General features: G+C 37.6%; 1 protein-coding gene across 1 annotated transcript in view; it reads right to left on the minus strand.

The window, feature by feature from the left end:
- Window positions 1-2,402: 2,402 nt before the first annotated feature.
- Window positions 2,403-19,063, minus strand: part of MRPL13 (mitochondrial ribosomal protein L13) — a 49,973-nt gene continuing 33,312 nt past the window's right edge. Inside the window, exon 7 of the mRNA XM_003903115.4 lies at window positions 2,403-2,679. Coding sequence (XP_003903164.1) covers window positions 2,658-2,679 — 22 coding nt within the window. The 3' untranslated portion in view covers window positions 2,403-2,657. The remainder of the gene's footprint in view (window positions 2,680-19,063) is intronic.

Consider the following 19,063-nt stretch of genomic DNA (forward strand, 5'->3'; position numbering starts at 1 on the left):
ATATTTTCCAATAGTGCAATGCATAGTCACCTGGTGAAAAATGGTTTATGAACAAATATGATTTTGGTTTTGGGGATTGATTCCTCATTTGTCTGCACTAATTTGCAAATTGAGGATACATATGGTAACAGAAAACATGTTAGCGTTCTTGTTCTTTCCAATGTTTGTAATAATTTGAGTTTCTTTTTTACATAAGAATTTGTATTATTTTTAAAAAGTTCTCTTCTGCTTCTATTCATTTTACTTTGATAGGAGCTGCTATTCTAGGGTCCAGCTTATCTTCCTCCCTTGGACTACTGATTCCCATACAGTGAGCTGTGATTTTTATTTGGCTACTTGAGGTTGTATTCTTTCAGGGTATGTATAGATAAGGCAGTTAAACTCTCAGACAATGGCAAATGGGTAGGCAGCGGGAGGTGTAATAGTTTCTGCTTCTAAACTGTTGCACTGTCTTGGCTCAAAGCCTCTCTGAAAAAAAAAAAGTTTTAAAATAAACTTTTCTGCTTCAGTTTTCTCTGAATCCAAAATGGACTTATCTCCTAACAGCAAGCAGTAGGAGCAATTCAGTCCACCAATATAGCCTCTGTTTAGGTCTACATGAATCAGCAGAATTGGGCAACCCTCCCTCTCACACACAGCAAGTGAGTGACATTTATGGTGATTATTCTCAATATTCTTATTGAATACTTAATATTATAATGATTTGGCTCAATATTCTTATAGACCATGTCTCTATCATCTTACTTGCTCAAACACTCAAGTTTTGTTAAAAATAAGGACCTTTCTTCAGTGGTCCTTCAGCCATCTGACAAATATGTGCCAGCACTGTTCCAGGTGCTTAGTAGACACTGGGCAAAAATTCCTATTAAAGCTGATGTATCGGGAACTGGAGACTTATTTCATATTGGCTCACTCCCCTAAGATTATTCCATCAAAAGCAAGAAGGGGAGGTTCTTTTTGGTCCAACACCTTAAAATGTAACAGACTTCCTTCTGAATGGTAGTTGTTAACCTGTGCCAGGTTATACGTGCTTTGTTAAAGAATTTGTAATACAGAAACATACTCACCTTTTCTCATCTAGCAGTGGCTAAGTCCATGGGCTTTCAAACCCAATTGCCTGGATACAAATCCTGATATTTACCTTGGCCAAATTACTTAATTTATTGCTGCTTCACTGTGTCCCCTTTAAATGGGGAGGATAACAGTACCTCCATTACAGTATGTATTAAATAATTCATATAAAGTGGTTGTGCCTGGCACATAGTAAGTGCTTATGTCATAGTTAATGCAGTTATTAAACATGTTTACATCATAATTCGCACAGTTATATCAGCACTTTTGACAACCAGTTTTACTTGTTTACAAATCTATCTACACTTCCTTCCCATCCTACGACAGACTCTTTGATGGGGCACAGAAGTGTTGGGGGCGACTTGTATGATTTGTTTTCCCAGCACCTAGCACTGTGCCTGGCATATAGCAGTACTCAATATATGTTTGCTGAATGAATGGGAAAGTTGGTCTGAAATTCATTCCTTGATTGGCTAGGGAAAGAGAAGAAAAAAATACCACCATAAAAATGCCCAAATGCAGTGGCTCAGTATCTTAATTTCTAGAGAGCATATTTTACAGCAATAGTCATCCTAGCACCCCAATCTAAGTGCCCGTACAGACATGAATGGAAGCCAACAGGATAGATCTGGGAAAACAGTGTGGAGAGTCTACAAACACAATCACCGGCAGGAAAGAGGGATTTCTAACGAGCAGATGGGCATTATTTATTTTGGTGTCATGTGGGGCCAAGAGGCTATATGGGACACAGAAAAAGATAACAGTTTATAAATATTTCAGGGCAAACTTTACCCTATTAAGCTGCAAATATGAATTTAGATGGATGACAGGTTAGATTAAAAAAGCCACTGAAGGCCGGGCGCGGTGGCTCACGCCTGTAATCCCAGCACTTTGGGAGGCCAAGGTGGGTGGATCACGAGGTCAGGAGATCCAGAGCATCCTGGCTAACATGGTGAAACCCCGTCTGTACTAAAAATACAAAAAATTAGCTGGGCATGTGGCAGGCACCTGTAGTCCCAGCTACTCAGGAGGCTGAGGCAGGAGAATGGCGTGAACCTGGGACGCAGAGCTTGCAGTGAGCTGAGATTGCGCCACTGCACTCCAGCCTGGGCGACAGAGCGAGACTCTGTCTCAAAAAAAAAAAAAACAACAACAAAAACAAAACAAAACAAAAAAGCCACTGAAATGAAAAGTGAAGGTAGAGCTTGTTCACAAGGGACAAGAAAAGTGACCTGCACCTTGAGAAAATCTGCATGAAGAGGCATTTTTGGAATGTGTAACTGCAATTCTATACACACGGTCTGTTTTTTATCATTAAATGCAACACTGAATAGTCAACAAAGTGATTTTATTATTATCAACTATAACATTCAAATCAGATTACATAAAAATGGTTCCATAAAATAGTATATTTTAATGACAATTTCTTATTGAAGAGTATACCTTCCTGACCCTTCCCCAGTGATTTGGCACATAAAACAGGTGCTGAACTGTAGCAGTTGTTCTACTCCATCCTGTAGGTTAGAGAAACTCATCAGAAGAAAGTTTCAATCATTTCACTGTTATTTTCTGCAATTCTTAGTCTCTTATAGCCGATAATCTTCAGGTCTGAAAGACAAAGTCAACATATTTCTTCATGAATCACTATTTCGTTTTCTCCTGACTGATGAAGATTATTTTTCCAATTTAAAATAAAAATAACTGTTCACCAAGAAATAGCTACAAACACTACATCTAAATTTTTGGTGACCAAAAAAAAGCCATTAACATCAAATCTTTATAAAGTAGAACAGTTAAGTGACAACTCCAAAGTCTTTTTGAAAGTATAAATACAAGCCACCTTGTGCCTATATAAGAATGTATTTAGTAATAACTTGAATTCAATGTCTCTGTTCCATTTTTAAACACTTTTATAAAGTTTTTATTGAAAAGATTACTGTAATCTTTAAGAGTTTAAAAATCAAACAAAGACATGGATTTATAGTACAAATGCAAATTTTGAATAAGTGATTTTTCCTATTTATATTATCATATGCTAAATTTTTCATTATGATCCATATACAAAATAAGTATATAAACACCACTCTTCTAATATTTATTTACAAACACAACTGATTTTCCTTATTTATGTGATTATAAGATTAATCACACCTGAGAGTTGCTTTCATTAGTAAATTAAAAAAAATTTTCAGAAGTATTAAATTATAACAATAGAGACAATTAAAAATGGGAAATTATAAAATGCAAACTATTTGTCCTGTTATCTTTTCAAGAGTGTATTTGTAGGTGTTGAGCTTCCATATGGAATTTTCTGAAGGAAGTTAGGAAAAAACCAAACAGATATTTTGGCCAAGATGGCTGATTAGAAGCAGTTGTGGTCTGCAGCTCTCCCAGATGAATGAAAATGGCAAGTGAATTCAGCACCTTCAACTGAAATACCCAGGTTCTCACATTGGGACTGACTAGGCGGACAACTCGACTCATGGAGAAAGAACTAAGGAAATCAGGATGGAGTGATCGCCCACCTGGGAGTGGCATGGAGCCAAAGAAACCCCCACTCTCAGCCAAGGGAAGCAGTGAGTGATTGTGTGACCCCACCTGGGAAACCACATTTCTCCCACAGATCTTTGCAGCCTGTGGATCAGGAGATACCATCGTGAGCCCACACCAACAGGGCCTTGGGTCCAATACACAGAGCTGTGCAGAGTCTTGGCAGAGCAGTTGCTCAGGCTCACACAGAGACCCAGGAGTTTAACAGATTCCAGCCCCAGGAATCCCCGTTAAGGCAGGAGATCCATCTGTAAATTCCCCGAGGAAGGGGGCTGAATCCAGGGAGCCAAGCAGTCTTGTTCTGCGGGCCCCACTTCCACGGCACCTCACAAGTTAAGCCTCACTGGATTGGAAATCCAGCCAACCAGTGCAACAGGCTAGAGACTGCCTGAGATGGACAAGTTCCTGCGGGGAGGGGCAGCTGCCAGTTCTGTGATTAGGTCGACTCAGCCATTCCAGCCTGCCAACTCCAAGGAGTTCACTGGACAAAGAGGAGTCCCCCACAATGCAACACAGCTGCTGTGCCAGATCATGGCCACACTGTTTCTTTAACTGGGACCCTAATCCATCCCTCCTCACTGGGTGGGGCCTCCCTGTAGGAATTTCAACAACTCTAGCCAGGGTTATATGAACAGAACTCTGATCTCTCCCTGGGATGGAGCCCTGGGGAGACGGCCCGTTTCTGCAGTTCATTTGACACAGTCATTCCAGCCTGCCAGTTCCAGGGAGTCCAGGCAGTCCAGACAAGGAGGAGTCCACCACAATGCAGCACAGCTGCTGTGCCAGACTGTGGCTAGACTTTTTCTTTAAGTGGGACCCCGATCCATCCCTCCTCACCAGTTGGTGCCAGTGAGCACCAGCAACTCCAGGAATTTCAGCAACTTCAGCCAGGGTTATACAGACAGATCACTCATGCCTCCCTGGGATGGAGCCCCTGGCAGAGGGGTGGCCAACATCTACCCAGTTCAGCTTTTCCAGCCTGTTGGCTCTGGACAGTTCAAGCAGTCTGGATGGGGATGGGCTCCCCACAACGCAGCATACCTGCTCTACCAAAAAGCAGCCAGACTGCTTTAAGCAGGTCCCTGATCCTGTTCCTCCTGACTAGGTGAGACCTCCCAACAGGGGTCTCCAGACAACTCCTACAGGAGTGTCTGGGCCAGCAACAGGTCAGTACCCCTCTAGGACGGAGCTCCCAAAGGAAGGAACAGGCTACCGTCGTTGCTGTTTTGCAGGCTTAACCGGTGATACCTCCAAGTAAGGTAAAAACTGAAACAACTAGGGTCTGGAGAGATCCCCCAGCAAAGTGCAACAGTCCTATGGAAAAGTGGTCTGTTAACAGAAAAACAACAAACAAAGTAACAACAACAACATCAACAAAAAAAAGACCCCACAAAAACCCCACTGAAAGGTAAGCCACCTCAAAAATCGAAGACAGATAAGCCCACAAAGATGAGAAAGAATCAATGCAAAAACCCTGAAAACTCTAAAAGCCAGAGTACTTCTTCTCCTCCAAATGACTGCAACACCTCCTCAGCAAAGGCACAAAACTGGGCTGAAGTTGAGATGGCTGAACTCACAGAAGTAGGCTTCAGAAGGTGAGTAATAATGAACTTCACTGAGCTAAAGGAGCGTGCTGTAACTCAATGTAAAGAAGTTAAGAATCATGATAAAACAATACAGGAGCCAACAGCCAGAATAGCCAGTTTAGAGAGGAGCATTACTGATCTGATGGAGCTGACAAATACAACATGAGAAATACATAATGCAATCACAAGTATCAATGGCAGAATAGACCAAGTATCTTTCTGAAATAAGACAGGCAGACAATTTATACACACACACACACACACACAGACACAGACACACACACACACAGACACACACACAGAATGAAAAGGAATGAACAAAACCTCCAAGAAATATGGGACTATGTAAAAACTTATGACTAATTGGGGTACCTGAAAAAGGGAGAACAGAACCAAGTTGGAAAAGATACTTCGAGATATCATCCAGGGAGAACTTCCCCAACCTAACAAGACAGGCCAAAACTCAAAGTCAGGAAATCCAGAGAACCCCAGTAAGGTACTCCATGATAAGAGCAACTTCAAGACACACAATGTTCAGATTCTCCAAGGTCAAAATAAAAGAGACAATGTTAAGGACAGCCAGAGAAAAAGGCCAGGTCACCTACGAAGAGAAACCAGTCAGACTAACAGTGGACCTCTCAGTAGAAACCTTACCAGCCAGAAGAGAATGGGGGCCAATATTCAACATTCTTAAAGAAATTCCAACCCAAAATTTCATATCTGGCCAAACTAAGCTTCCTAAGTGACAAAGAAATAAGATCTTTTTCAGACAAACAAATGCTGAGGGAATTCGTCACCACCAAGCCTGCCTTGCAAGAGCTCCTGAAGAAAGCACTAGATATGGAAAGGAACAACCACTACCAGCCACTACAAAAACACACTAAAGTACGCAGACCAGTGATGCTATGAAGCAACCAAATAAACAAGTCTGCAAAATAACCAGCTAGCATCATGACAGGATCAAATTCACACACAACAGTATTAACCTTAAATGTAAATAGGCTAAATGCCCCAATTTAAAGACACAGACTGGCAAACTGAATAGAGTTGAGACCCATTGGTATGCTGTCTTCAAGAGACCCATCTCACAAACAAAGACACACATAGGCTCGAAATAAAGGGATGGAGGAAAAATTTACCAAGCAAATGGAAAACAGAAAAAAGCAGGGGTTGCAATCCTAATTTCTTACAAAACAGACTTTAAACCAATCAAATTTACAAAGACAGAAGGTAAAGGTTCAATTCAACAAGAGTTAACTATCCTAAATATATATGCACCTAATACAGGAGCATCCAGATTCACAAACAAGTTCTTAGAGACCTACAAACAGACTTAGACTCCCACATGATCATTGCGGGAGACTTTAATGCCCCACTGACAATATTCGACAGATCACTGGGACAGAAAATTAACAAAGATATTCAGGACCTGAACTCAGCTCTGGATCAAACAGACCTGATAGGTATCTACAGAACTCTGTACCCCAAAACAACAGAACATATATTCTTCTTGTTGTCACATGGCATTTACTCTAAAACTGATCACAGTAAGGTAAAACACTTCTCAGCAAATGTAAAGAACTGAAATCGTAACAGTTTCTCAGATCACAGCACAATCAAATTAGAACTCAAGGCTAAGAAATTCACTCAAAACCATACAACTACATGGAAACTGAACAATCTGCTCCTGAATGACTCCTGGGTCAATAATGAAATTAAGGCAGAAATCAAGGAGTTCTTTGAAACTAATGAGAATGAAGAGACAACATACCAGAATCTCTGAGATGCAGCTAAAGCAGTGTTAAGAGGGAAATTTGTAGCACTAAATGCCCACATCAAAAAGCTACAAAGATCTCAAATTAACAACCTGATATCACAACAAAAAGAACTAGAGTACCAAGAGCAAACATAGCTAGCAGAAGACAAGAAATAACCAAGATCAGAGCAGAACTGAAGGAGACAGCGACAAGAAAATCCTTCCAAAAAAAAAAAAAAAAAAAAATCAATGAATCCAGGAGCTGGTGTTTTGGAAAAATAATAATAATAAAATAGGCTGCTAGCTAGACTAATAAAGAAGAAGAGAGAGGAGAATCGACACAATCAGAAATGATAAGGGGGTATCACTACTGATCCCACAGAAATACAAACCATCATGCAAGAAAACTACAAACACCTCTATACACATAAACTAGAAAATCTAGAAGAAATGGATAAATTCCTAGACACATAAACCCTCCAAAGACTGAACCAGGAAGAAATTAAATCCCTGAATAGACCCATAATTCTGAAATCAAATCAGTAATAAATAGCTCACCAACCAAAAAACAAAAAACAAAAAACAAACAAAAAACAAAAAACGATGACCAGACAGATTTAGAGCTGAATTTTATCAGAGGTATAAAGAAGAGCTGGTACCATTTCTACAGAAACTATTCTAAAAAATTCAAAAGAAGGGACTCCTCCCTAACCTATTTTATGAGGCCAGCATAATCCTAATACCAAAATCTAGCAGAGGTACAACATAAAGAAAACTTCAGGCCAATATGCCTGAAGAACATCGATGCAAAAATCCTCAATAAAACACGGGCAAACTGAATCCAGCAGCACATCAAAAAGCTTATCCACCACAATCAAGTCAGCTTCACCCCCAGGATGCGAGGCTGGTTCAACATATGCAGATCAATAAATGTAATTCATCAACATAAAAAGAACTAAAGACATAACCACACGATCATCTCAATAGACACAGAAAAAGCCTTTGATAAAATTCAACATCCTTTCATGTTAAAAACTCTCAATAAACAAGGTATTGAAGGAATATGCCTCAAAATAGTAAGAGCCATATGTGAGAAACCTACAGCCAATGCTATACTAAATGGTGAAAAGCTGGAAGCATTACCCTTGAAAACCAGCAAATGACAAGGATGCCTTTTTTCACCACCGCTATTCAACATAGTACTGGAAGCTCTGGCCAGGGCAATCAGGCAAGCGAAAGAAATAAAGGGTATTCAAATAGAGAAGAAGTCAAATTACCTTTGTTTGCAGATGACATGACGCTATATCTAGAAAATCCCATCGTTTCATCCCAAAAGCTTCTTAAGCTGATAAGGAACTTCAGCAAAGTCTCAGGATACAAAATCAATGTGCAAAAATTGCTAGCATTCCTATACACCAACAACAGGCAAGCAGAGAGCCAAATCATAAATCAACTCCCATTCACAATTGCTACAGAAGAATAAAATACCTAGGAATACAGCTAACAAGGGAAATGAAGGACCTCTTCAAGGAGAACTACAAACCACTGCTCAAGGAAATCAGAGAGGACACAAACAAATGGAAAAACATTCCATGCTCATGGATAGGAAGAATCAGTATGGTGAAAATGTCCATACTGCCCAAAGTAATTTATAGGTTCAATGCTATTCCCATTAAGCTAACATTAACATTGTTCACAGAATCAGAAGAAACTATTTTAAAATTCATACGGAACCAATAAAGAGCCCAAATAGCCAAGACAATCCTAAGCAAAAACAACAAAGCTGAAGGCACTTCGCTACCCAACTTCAAACTATACTACAAGGCTACAGTAACCAAAATCACATGGTACTGGTACAAGAACAGACACATAGACCAATGGAACAGAACCGAGAACTCAGAAATAAGCCCACATGCCTACAACTATCTGATCTTCGACAGATCTGACAAAAACAAGCAATGGGGAAAGGATTTTCTACTCCATAAATGGTGCTGGGAAAACTGGCTAGCCATATGCAGAAAACTGAAACTGGACCCCATCTTTACACCTAATACAAAATTTAACTCAAGATGAATTAAAGACTTAAATGTAAAACCCAAAGCTATAAAACCCAGAAGAAAATCTGGGCAATACCATTCAGGACATAGGCAGGGGCAGATTTCATGACAAAAATTTCAAAAGCAATTACAACAAAAGCATAAATTGACAAATGGGATGTAATTAAACTAAGGAGCTTCTGCACAGCAAAAGAAACTAGCATCAGAGTCAACAGGCAACTCATAGAATGGGAGAAAATGTTTGTAATCTATCCATCTGACAAAGGTCTAATATCCAGCATCTACAATGAATTTAGGCAAATTTAGAAGAAAAAATAACCCCATTAAAAAGCAGGCAGGCAAAGGACATGAACAGATACTTCTTAAAAGAAGATATTCATGAGGCCAACAAACATGAAAAAAAGCCAACATCATTGATCATTAGAGAAATGCAAATCAAAACCACAACTGAGATACCATCTCATGCCAGTCAGAATGGAAATTATTAAAAAGTCCAGAAACAACAGATGATGGCAAAGTTGTGGAGAAAAAGAAACTTTTACATTGTTGGTGGGAGAGTAAATCAGTTCAACCACTGTGGAAGACAGTGTGGCAATTCCTCAAAGATCTAGAGGTAGAAATACCATTTGACCCAGCAATTCCATTACTGGGTATATACGCAAAGGAATATAAATCATTCTATTATAAAGACAAACGCATGTGTATGTTCATTGCAGCACTATTCACAATAGCACAGACATGCAATCAACCCAAATGCCCAGACTGGATAAAGAAAATGTGGTACATATATACCATGGAATACTATGCAGCCATAAAAAGGAATGAGATCATGTTCTTTGCAGGAACATGGATGGAACTTGAAGCCATTATCCTCAGCAAACTATGCAGGAACAGAAACCCAAACACTGCATGTTCTCACGTATGGGAGCTGAAAGATGAGAACACATGGACACGTGGGGTTGGGGGGAACAACGTACACTGGAGCCTGTTAGGAGGGTTTGGGGGAGGGAGAGCATCAGGAAGAATGGCTAATGGATGCTGGAGATTGGTTGATCTGTGCAGCAAAGCACCATGGCACATGTTTACCTATGTAACAAACCTGTACAACCTGCACGTGTACCCTGGAACTTAAAATAAATGTTGAAGAAAATAAATAAGTATTTCAAAGACAACTGTAAAAATATGTAATAGTTTGAGTTCCTTTAAACAGTAGACGACTTTGTTTGCCCAAAAACAACTTAATCTACTAGTCCCTTTCTATATTTATAAATTTATAAATGTTTTCTGAAACTGAATACTCACAGGATACCACATAGCCTACCTAAGAAGACTGACAGTCTACTAGCCAAGTAAAAGAACTCTACAGAATTTTAAATTGTTTATTATTAAACTCTGAGCAACAAAGGCACTGATCTGGGAAACTAGCCATGTATGCTTTGCCATATCAGCCATCTATAACAATAAGAAGATAAACTGCAGAATTTTGTCACTTTGTTTGTGAAATCTCTATCCAAATGTAAAAACTGCATCCAAAGTCTGGGAAACAACAATCTGATGACAGTTACACGCAGCTCCAGAATATACCCTTTTCACCTTTGGTATGTGACTCAATATACTCAAAGCAGTTCTTAGTAAAGAGACACACCAGTACATTTTAAGAAACAATTTGTTATCCCATCCAGCTGGTTCATATAATTACAAAGGAGGTGGTGGTCATGCAATTGGAAAGAAATCTAAGTTAATGTCTCACAAGAAGTCTGCAACTCCACTCAACAGAATTAAATGTGTTTAGTCACAGTCATCAGTTGTTTCCACACAAAAAGGTTTATTTAATTGAAACGAAATGACAATACCACCTTTCAGTGGAATTTAGAAGTAAAATTGAATGGTATGATCCACCACATAAAGCAATGTGGACATTGACCTCAAGGCAATAGAGGGCTAATGAAGCCCAAATTTGTTTCAAGATTTTTTTTGGAGGAAGTATAAAAGTATGGGCTCTGCCAGAACTGTGGCAGTGATGAGAAAAAAGAGAGGTCAGGTTCAGAATTTTGGAAACAAGAGAGTAACAGGTTGGGTTTGGAGGTGGGTGGAATGGGAGAGAGAAGAGGAAAGGAGCCAGGGAGATGGTAGGAAGGAGTTACTAGAAAATTACATTCAGAGATTACTAATTTTCAGATTGAAGAATGCAGCTATGCTGTTTTTCAGGATAGGGAATGGAGGGTTGATTCTGAATATGATAAAATCTGGACATGGCAGACATGTAGAAATTAGGATTTGGCACTTAGGAAACTTGAGGCAAGAGGGAACAAATTGGAAGGCCTCTAACACAGGTTTCTGCTTTTCTATCCCACTTCTCCATGTCATGTGGCCCCACTTAAAAATCTTGAATGACCCTCTCTTGCATTCTGAAAGTTCAAATACTCTAGAATTAAACACATGAGCCTCCACTATGTGGCCCCAGTTAACCTTTCTGAGTTATTCTTTCTGCACTCTATTTTCTATAGCCTGGTTACACTGCTTGCTACTGCCCAGATAAATACCTTCACACTGCTGAACTTGGGTACCTGAAATTTCCTTTCTCTTTTCTCTGCCTGGCAACCATGACTAATCTTTCAAAATCCACCCCAAACGTTACATTTTCTGTCCAGCTCTTCACAACAATTCCTTTCTAACATAGACTGGGCTCCTTTCTCTAGGATTGCCAGAAAGCTTAATACATACTTCCACTACAATGCTTCTCTAATCATACTGGCTCTTCCTGGTAAATAACAAATGCTGAGTGCTTATTAGGTGCCACAAAGAATAACAAAGACTTCACATGAATTATTTTATCCTCACAACTACTTTGTAAGAAAGACACTGTTAATAATTTCATTTTACAGTGACAAAACTTAGGCTCCGAGCAGCTCCATAACTTGGCTAAGGATACACAGCTAGGAGGTAGATGGCAGGGATCTGAGTGTAAACAATTTGACTCCAGTGCTTGCAAGCACCATTTTATTCTATATGATGCCTCTTAGGCTGCCAGTCCTCTGAAAGCAGGGCGCTGATGTGATTATCTTATACTCCCATCAGCCAGGGCAATGTCCGATACACAGTGGATGTCTGGTATATCTAAGCACAGTACAGAGCACAGTGACCCCCTTGAAAATGTCACTTCATGTGCAAATTCATCTTTAAATAACTGGGATATTTTGCAGATGGTTAATTTGCTTCCAAAGGGGGAAAAACAGTATCATGGTCAAAGACTAGATAGTTAAGATAGTGGCACAGCTGGAAACATCAACTCATACTGGAGGCAATTAATGATACATGTTTTTCAGGAGGTTCCCCTGTGGGGAAAAAGAGAGGTTTTTACACTAAATATGGTTTTACTTCTCTCTGGCTCAAACAGAAATGAAAACAAGCATACACACAACTTTTCTGCATTGCTTATTTCTTTCCACTAAAACAAAGAAATTCAAGGTAATGTAAGAAAGGGGAGGAGAGGGCTATTTATGTCTGTCTTTCTCAAACTTCAGCAGGCATACAAATTGCTTGGATTCTTATGAGAATGCAGCTTCTGATTTCACTTATTCTGTGGAGGGGCTCATGATGCGCCAATCCTAACAAGCTCCCACTTGATGCATTGCTGGTTTATGGACCACATTCTAATTAGCATGGGTTCCCCTCAGACCAAAGACAGAGCTATTTATAAGACAGAGGAGCACCTTCAGTAAGAAATTACTAACACTATCTAACAGAAGGTAACACACATACTTCTTCCTAAACTAGAGATGACTCCATTTGATACACAGTATCTTTCCTGGTTCTTTTCTCCCAAATTGCAGTTCAAGTAGCTTTAGTACTCAGCAAATGTATTTAGGTTCTTTAAAAGTTGGTAACCCACATATGGTAACATTATGCAAACTAGAATTGAATTCTCAGATTATGTTGCTTACATATTTTCCCTATTTTGTGCTGAGATGACCTAATCTCCTCACTAGATTAAATAGTTTTTAAAAACAAGAAGTGTGGCATCTAGCACATTACTTTTCATATTATGAATGCTTAACTACTTGAAACTTAAATGAAATGGCTTAATCTTTTAAAAGAGGGATGATAGGTGAATGTATATTATACATTAGCCCTACTTCTTTGTCACTGTTTCATTGGAAATAACAAATTTATGTAGTTTTAAAATGTACATTAATGTTACATAAGGTTAATATATTTGTAAATAATAACAGTATTCTAAAATAATCACAGGAAATCTTTAGAGGGATATTTCAAATGCCATTTCTGAAAGCTAACACCTGTCAATTTTTTTTCATGTAAATTATACAAATTTACTCCTTGACAGAAATATAAGTTGTATGTTAATGAAATTGCCATGATCGTTCTTTAAACATGTAATACAAAGTATCCCAAACTGGCTATATTAGAGCTGCACTAAAGCAAGGCCTGTTAAGAAAAATGTCTATTTTACCTATAGTTAAACAAGATTTAAGTAAGCAGCAAAACCCAAAACATGAATTTATCACACTTCACGAACTGAACATCAATTTCCCTTTCAGGGAGGATATGATTCCATTCATGCATTCATTCATTCAACAAATTGACTGGTCAGGTCCTGCTGTCGGCACTGGGAATAAAGCAGTGAGCAGGACCAAGTCCTCATCTTTATAAAGCAGTTTCTAACAGTGGATTATATATGTGTGTGTGTGTGTGTATGTGTGTGTATAATTGTTATCTAATAAAGCTATGATATATATTTTATATATAATTTATATATAGTATACTTATATGTAAAATATATATGAAACATACACAAGTTTTGACCTTTGAAGTGAAAGCTGAAAGTTTTAAACTTTCATTTATGTGCTTAGAATGTACTTTGGAGATTATTGAATCATCTAAGAAATAGCTAACATAAAACTTTCTTTAATTCATTCTCTAAATTGTGCTACACTTTCCATAGCTATCAAATGTTCTGTAGTAACTATTTTGCAGATAATACTTGTCACTAGCAAAAACTGCCTTTAAACAAAGTAATGTCTGAAAATAGTATTACTTTTTTTGAGTGAGAAAACAGAACTTTTAAAAAGGCCCGTCTGAGTTGAGAAAATTCTCTATGGTTCTTGTGACTGCTCAAAAACAGTTAAAGTCACACTACATGCCACATCATTCTGTTTTTCTATAGCAAATTCTTTACCATATGCATGCCTATGCAAAACACTGCTTGCTACTCATTAGATGAAACAAGCAAAATACCGCTACTCATTAAGGTGACATAAGCACATATCAAAAAAGCAGAGATTCAAATTCAGAATTCAGTAATAACAGAGGTCAAAACATTTATATTATCCTGAAAATGGAGTAATTTCTATAGAAGAATTTACCTCTTAACATTAGGAAAAAACTTTTTGGAGATTTTAGTTTGTATTATAAAATAGTAGGAAAAATTTACTTGGTTGTGAATAAAACCAAGCATCAAGTTATGAAGCACATGGCTTATGCTACAGTAAGATTAGTGACACTTAACATTATTAGTCCTACTAAGAATAATTTATTTTTGAAGTAAAAAAAAATCCCATTTCAGCTGTAGTCTAGGAAATTGAGCGTAGCTAAAGTGTAATCTCAAAAATATATTTTTTTCTTCATTAGGTTTTATGTCTTTTCACTCTGAAATAATATTTCTTAGTATAATGCTTATTCTATGAAACATTTAAAAGACTAAAATAATATTTGGATGGTGAACTAATCTTAAAAGCAATAAAAGGTCAGTTTGAGTTTTAAGTCATTTCCATTGTATGAATGAAATTATTTAGAATAAACCATTTCAGGAAATCTGGTGACATCACATATTCTTTAAGGATGTTAGCTATACTGAGAGGTAAAGTAATGGTGCCTTAGCACTCATTTTCCTAGGCACTGTAGCACCATCCTGATCAGAAAAAGCTCAACATACATTAAAAAAATTTTTTTTATCTCTTTTTGATTATTCTTTTGTGTTTCTTCCCTTTCAGATACAAACCTACAGATCAACATGCTTTTAAATAAACTAAACCTGTTAGATTGTTGAAAATTTTTGCCAAATGATTTTTTTCAATTAAAATGAACAGAAATTGCCATTACATTCAACTACAAATTTTTAGTCAAAATCTGTATCAGCTAGGACTTATAAATGATTTGGTTTTTGTTGTTTAAATAGAGAATACTTTTTTATTTTAATAGCCAGTCCTAATCTGTTCATATCCAAAGAACAGTACAGCTTAGAATGCCTATTTGAGCAAAACTCAGGACTGGAGAGACTGAAGCCTATCATTGAAGTCAGTGCTGAGCTGGTTGAAATGGGTAGGAAGTTGGAAAGTAACCTTAGTCCGCAAGTCCAGCTAGTAACTTCTGACTGTGAAGAGCAGCAAATTAAGTTAAATCGTGTGGAGAAAATGCCACATGACTAGACTAGCATAAAATTATGGAAAATCTTAAAGCTGTCCAGATCCCAGCAACTTATGGGATTAGAAAAGGTAAAAATCCTTCTACACTGTCTTTAAGTCTCTGATCTGAAGCATATTTTATAAAGGCATAGGTAAAAGTAATTTTTTTCCTGAGTATTAAGTAAATCTGAAAATGGGTAGTTTTTAGGATTAACAGCTTTCATATCAGAGAATATGCACTAAGCTTAAAATCTTGCTCTCTTCTAGAGCTATAGACTGAACAGGATGCTCACCAATGCAGTGCTAATGTTCCCAGCATCTGGAATCCAGCTTTTCTTTTATAGAGCTGAATGGATTACATATTGAACTCCCTAATCCTCATCCAACTTTCAGAAGAGACAATTCTGCATCAGTAATGGTTGTCCTCATACTTCGTCTTCGTCCTTACCATCCAGCTCTCCTTTGCAGGCACATTTCTAACAGCACACTCTGTAGAGTACTGGAACACCAGGAACACAGGTTTTTATTATAAAAACCTGTTTTCAAGCATGTATTGATGCTGAGGCTTTCCATGGTTAGCTTCTCTACAAAGGAGAGTTTTGCTTTAAAAAAGCACTTCTTACTGAATTAACATGTAAGGAAAAATACTGCAAAGCAATTCAAGTTGAATTTTTTCACATGCCTAGTTTTCCCTAGGAAAAGCTCTCCTACATCATTTTGCAAAAATTGAAAATGAAGTTTAAAATGATCCAAGTTTTATTTGTAGACTACATTTTGAAACATTTCCATTACAATGAGCATGATTAATTTCCATGATTATTGGGGTTGTGAAATGTGCTGGCAAAACTGCAATAATCATGTAAGTAATTATTGATAGTATTAAAATAAATTGACCATTTTAAAGCTACAATCTCAAGCAACAGAATTGTGAAGATGGTGCTATTTTTTGCCTTTAAAGAAAAAAGAAAAATTTAAGTGTAAACCCCACAGTCACCATTTGCATATTGCAAATACATATCTGCTTTGTATCATCAAGAAATATAAAATATAACTTCATAACACTTTCACAAAATTTATGTGTCATGATTTATGTAAAATATAATATACCAAGTATATCCACTAGTAAAATATAATACACCAAGTATATCCACTAACTTAAGAAGTGAGATGAATAGGCAATAGTACCCATAGTATATATAAAATGGCTTTTAGTTTTCAAAAAGTATAGTTTTGTCATAAATATCAATTTCATTCCCTATCTTCTACCATAGCTTAAAAATGACAATAACTAATGACTAAACTAATAACTAGCAAAAGAAAACCTAATGATGCTGAAACTAGGCCTGAAAGAATCTTTGTAGGTGATTTAAAATAATGTAAATAAAATCCCAACAATGCTAGCTTTTAATTAAGGTTAAAGCAATTTTGTCAATCATCTACTGGGTTCAAAGTTCTTTGATAATTGTTTCTGCTGCTCAGAAGCTTTTAGTCTCTAATAGAAAAGTTAATAAACATATATTTAACCAAATATTTATAACAGTTCAAATTATAAAATATACATTTTAATATTATAAACATATTTTAAGTATTATTACTAGGGAAGCAAACACCAAAGCAAGCTATTTTTGCGGCTCTTTACTTGTGGCGCAATGCAGGTACATCTGTTTGTCAAGTGTCTGTAGATTCGCCATCAGATCTATCTTAAACAAATTCCAGTTAATACATTGCAAAGGAAGATAATATTCTTGGCTTAGCTATGTTGGGCAGAACAAAAGCATATCTTAAGCAAGGTCCTCCTCTAAAAGGAGCAAAAAATTTTTTTCTAATAAAGGCAATCCTTCCAATAATAAAAACCTCATGTTCCATGAATTGAACTGCATGGCATATCAAATATTTTAATTGTAATTCTAAAGTATATAATATTTAATAGAACTTTATAAAATGGCATAGTCCAATAACTAAAATAGCATAGTCCAATAATGTAGACACTAGCCATATGAAGCAAGGGTAATTTTGTTTACTAAAAAAATTCAGTTCCTTAGTCACATTAGCCACAGTGCAAGGCCTCAAGAGCTACACATCAACAGTAGCTAATGTATTTGAAGCTCAAATAGAGTTACCTCCCTCCCTTCATCCCTCCCTCCTTGCTTCCTTCTCTTTTATTTTTTTGAGACAGAGTTTTGCTCTTGTTGCGCAGGCTGGAGTGCAATGATGTGATCTCGGCTCACTGCAACCTCTGCCTCCCGGGTTCAAGCAATTCTCCTGCCTCAACCTCCAGAGTAGCTGGGATTACAGGTGCCCACCACCATATCCAGCTAGTTTTTATTTTATATTTTTATTAAAGACAGGGTTTCACCATGTTGGCCAGGCTGGTCTCGAACTCCCAACTTCAGGTGATCCACCCACTTCAGCCTCTCAAAGTGCTGGGATTACAGGCATGAGCCACAGAGCCAGGCTTCCTTCTCCTTCTCCTCCCTCTCCCACTGCCTCCCCCTCCCCGTCTCTCTTCCTCTCCCTCTCTCTCGGCAGGTCTTGCTCTGTTGTCCAGGCTGGAGCGCGGTGTCATGATCATGGCTCACTGCAGCTGCAACCTCCTGGGCTCAAGGGATCCTCCTGCCTCAAGCCTCCCAAGTAGCTGGGACTACAGGTGTGTGTCAACACACCTGGCTAATTTTTTTGTTTTTTGTTTTTGTAGAGACAGGGTCTTGCCATCTTGCCTAGGCTGGTCTTGAACTCCTGGGCTCAAGAGGTCCTTCTGCCTTGGCCTCCCAAAGTGCTAGGATTATAGGCTGAGAGTTTTTCTCATCATTGCAGAAAGTTCTACTCAAGAGCCTTGAAGTAAATGATCATCTATTTCTTAGACAAACTTGACTATTTTTTTTCCTGGTCACATGCTTTTCACATAATAAAGACTAACTGGACTTGATGTCACCTCAAATGTGCAGGGAGAAAGAACTATAGAATGATTTATATTAAATGACTAGTATACCTATACTATCTGTACATTTCAGTAAACGTATACTTATTTTATTACTTTGACAATACAAGTTAACATATGTATGTGACTATTTATGAGGAAAAATCACAACTTTAATAAAGCATAAAGGAAAACTTGGTGTCTAATGCATATTCCTGCCTCAGGGAAATCTGGAATGAAGACAGAGGGCAGGAAAATCCATTCCCAGAGTAGTAACTAAAAATGCATCAAGTGGCTCTAAGTTTCTCTAAAAGTCTCCTTAAAAATAGCTATAGAAAAGCCCTTTCTAATTCTATTAATAAAATGAAGGCACTCAGGCACCTTCTAATTTGTTTCAAAAGAAAGCAGAAATCATTCAGCAAAATGAGAATTTTGGTCAGTACTCTGACTATAATAACACTAAATATAATTTGTGAATTGTTATATTACTGTGGTGCCAGTTTAACTGATTTAGAATACACTTTAGAATATTCATGAAATATGACTTCAAGTGTATAATATGTATTTGCACATCCATGATTTAACAGGATCTTTGTTATTTCTAATTTAAAAAAAAAGAGTACCACACCCCTCTTGGTCAGGAATATAAATTCATTTATGATGGTGTTTCTGTAAGAAAATCAGATACATATTTACAGAACTTG

Source organism: Papio anubis, chromosome 8, assembly GCF_008728515.1.
Source record: "Papio anubis isolate 15944 chromosome 8, Panubis1.0, whole genome shotgun sequence".
In the NCBI taxonomy this organism is placed as follows: domain Eukaryota; kingdom Metazoa; phylum Chordata; class Mammalia; order Primates; family Cercopithecidae; genus Papio; species Papio anubis.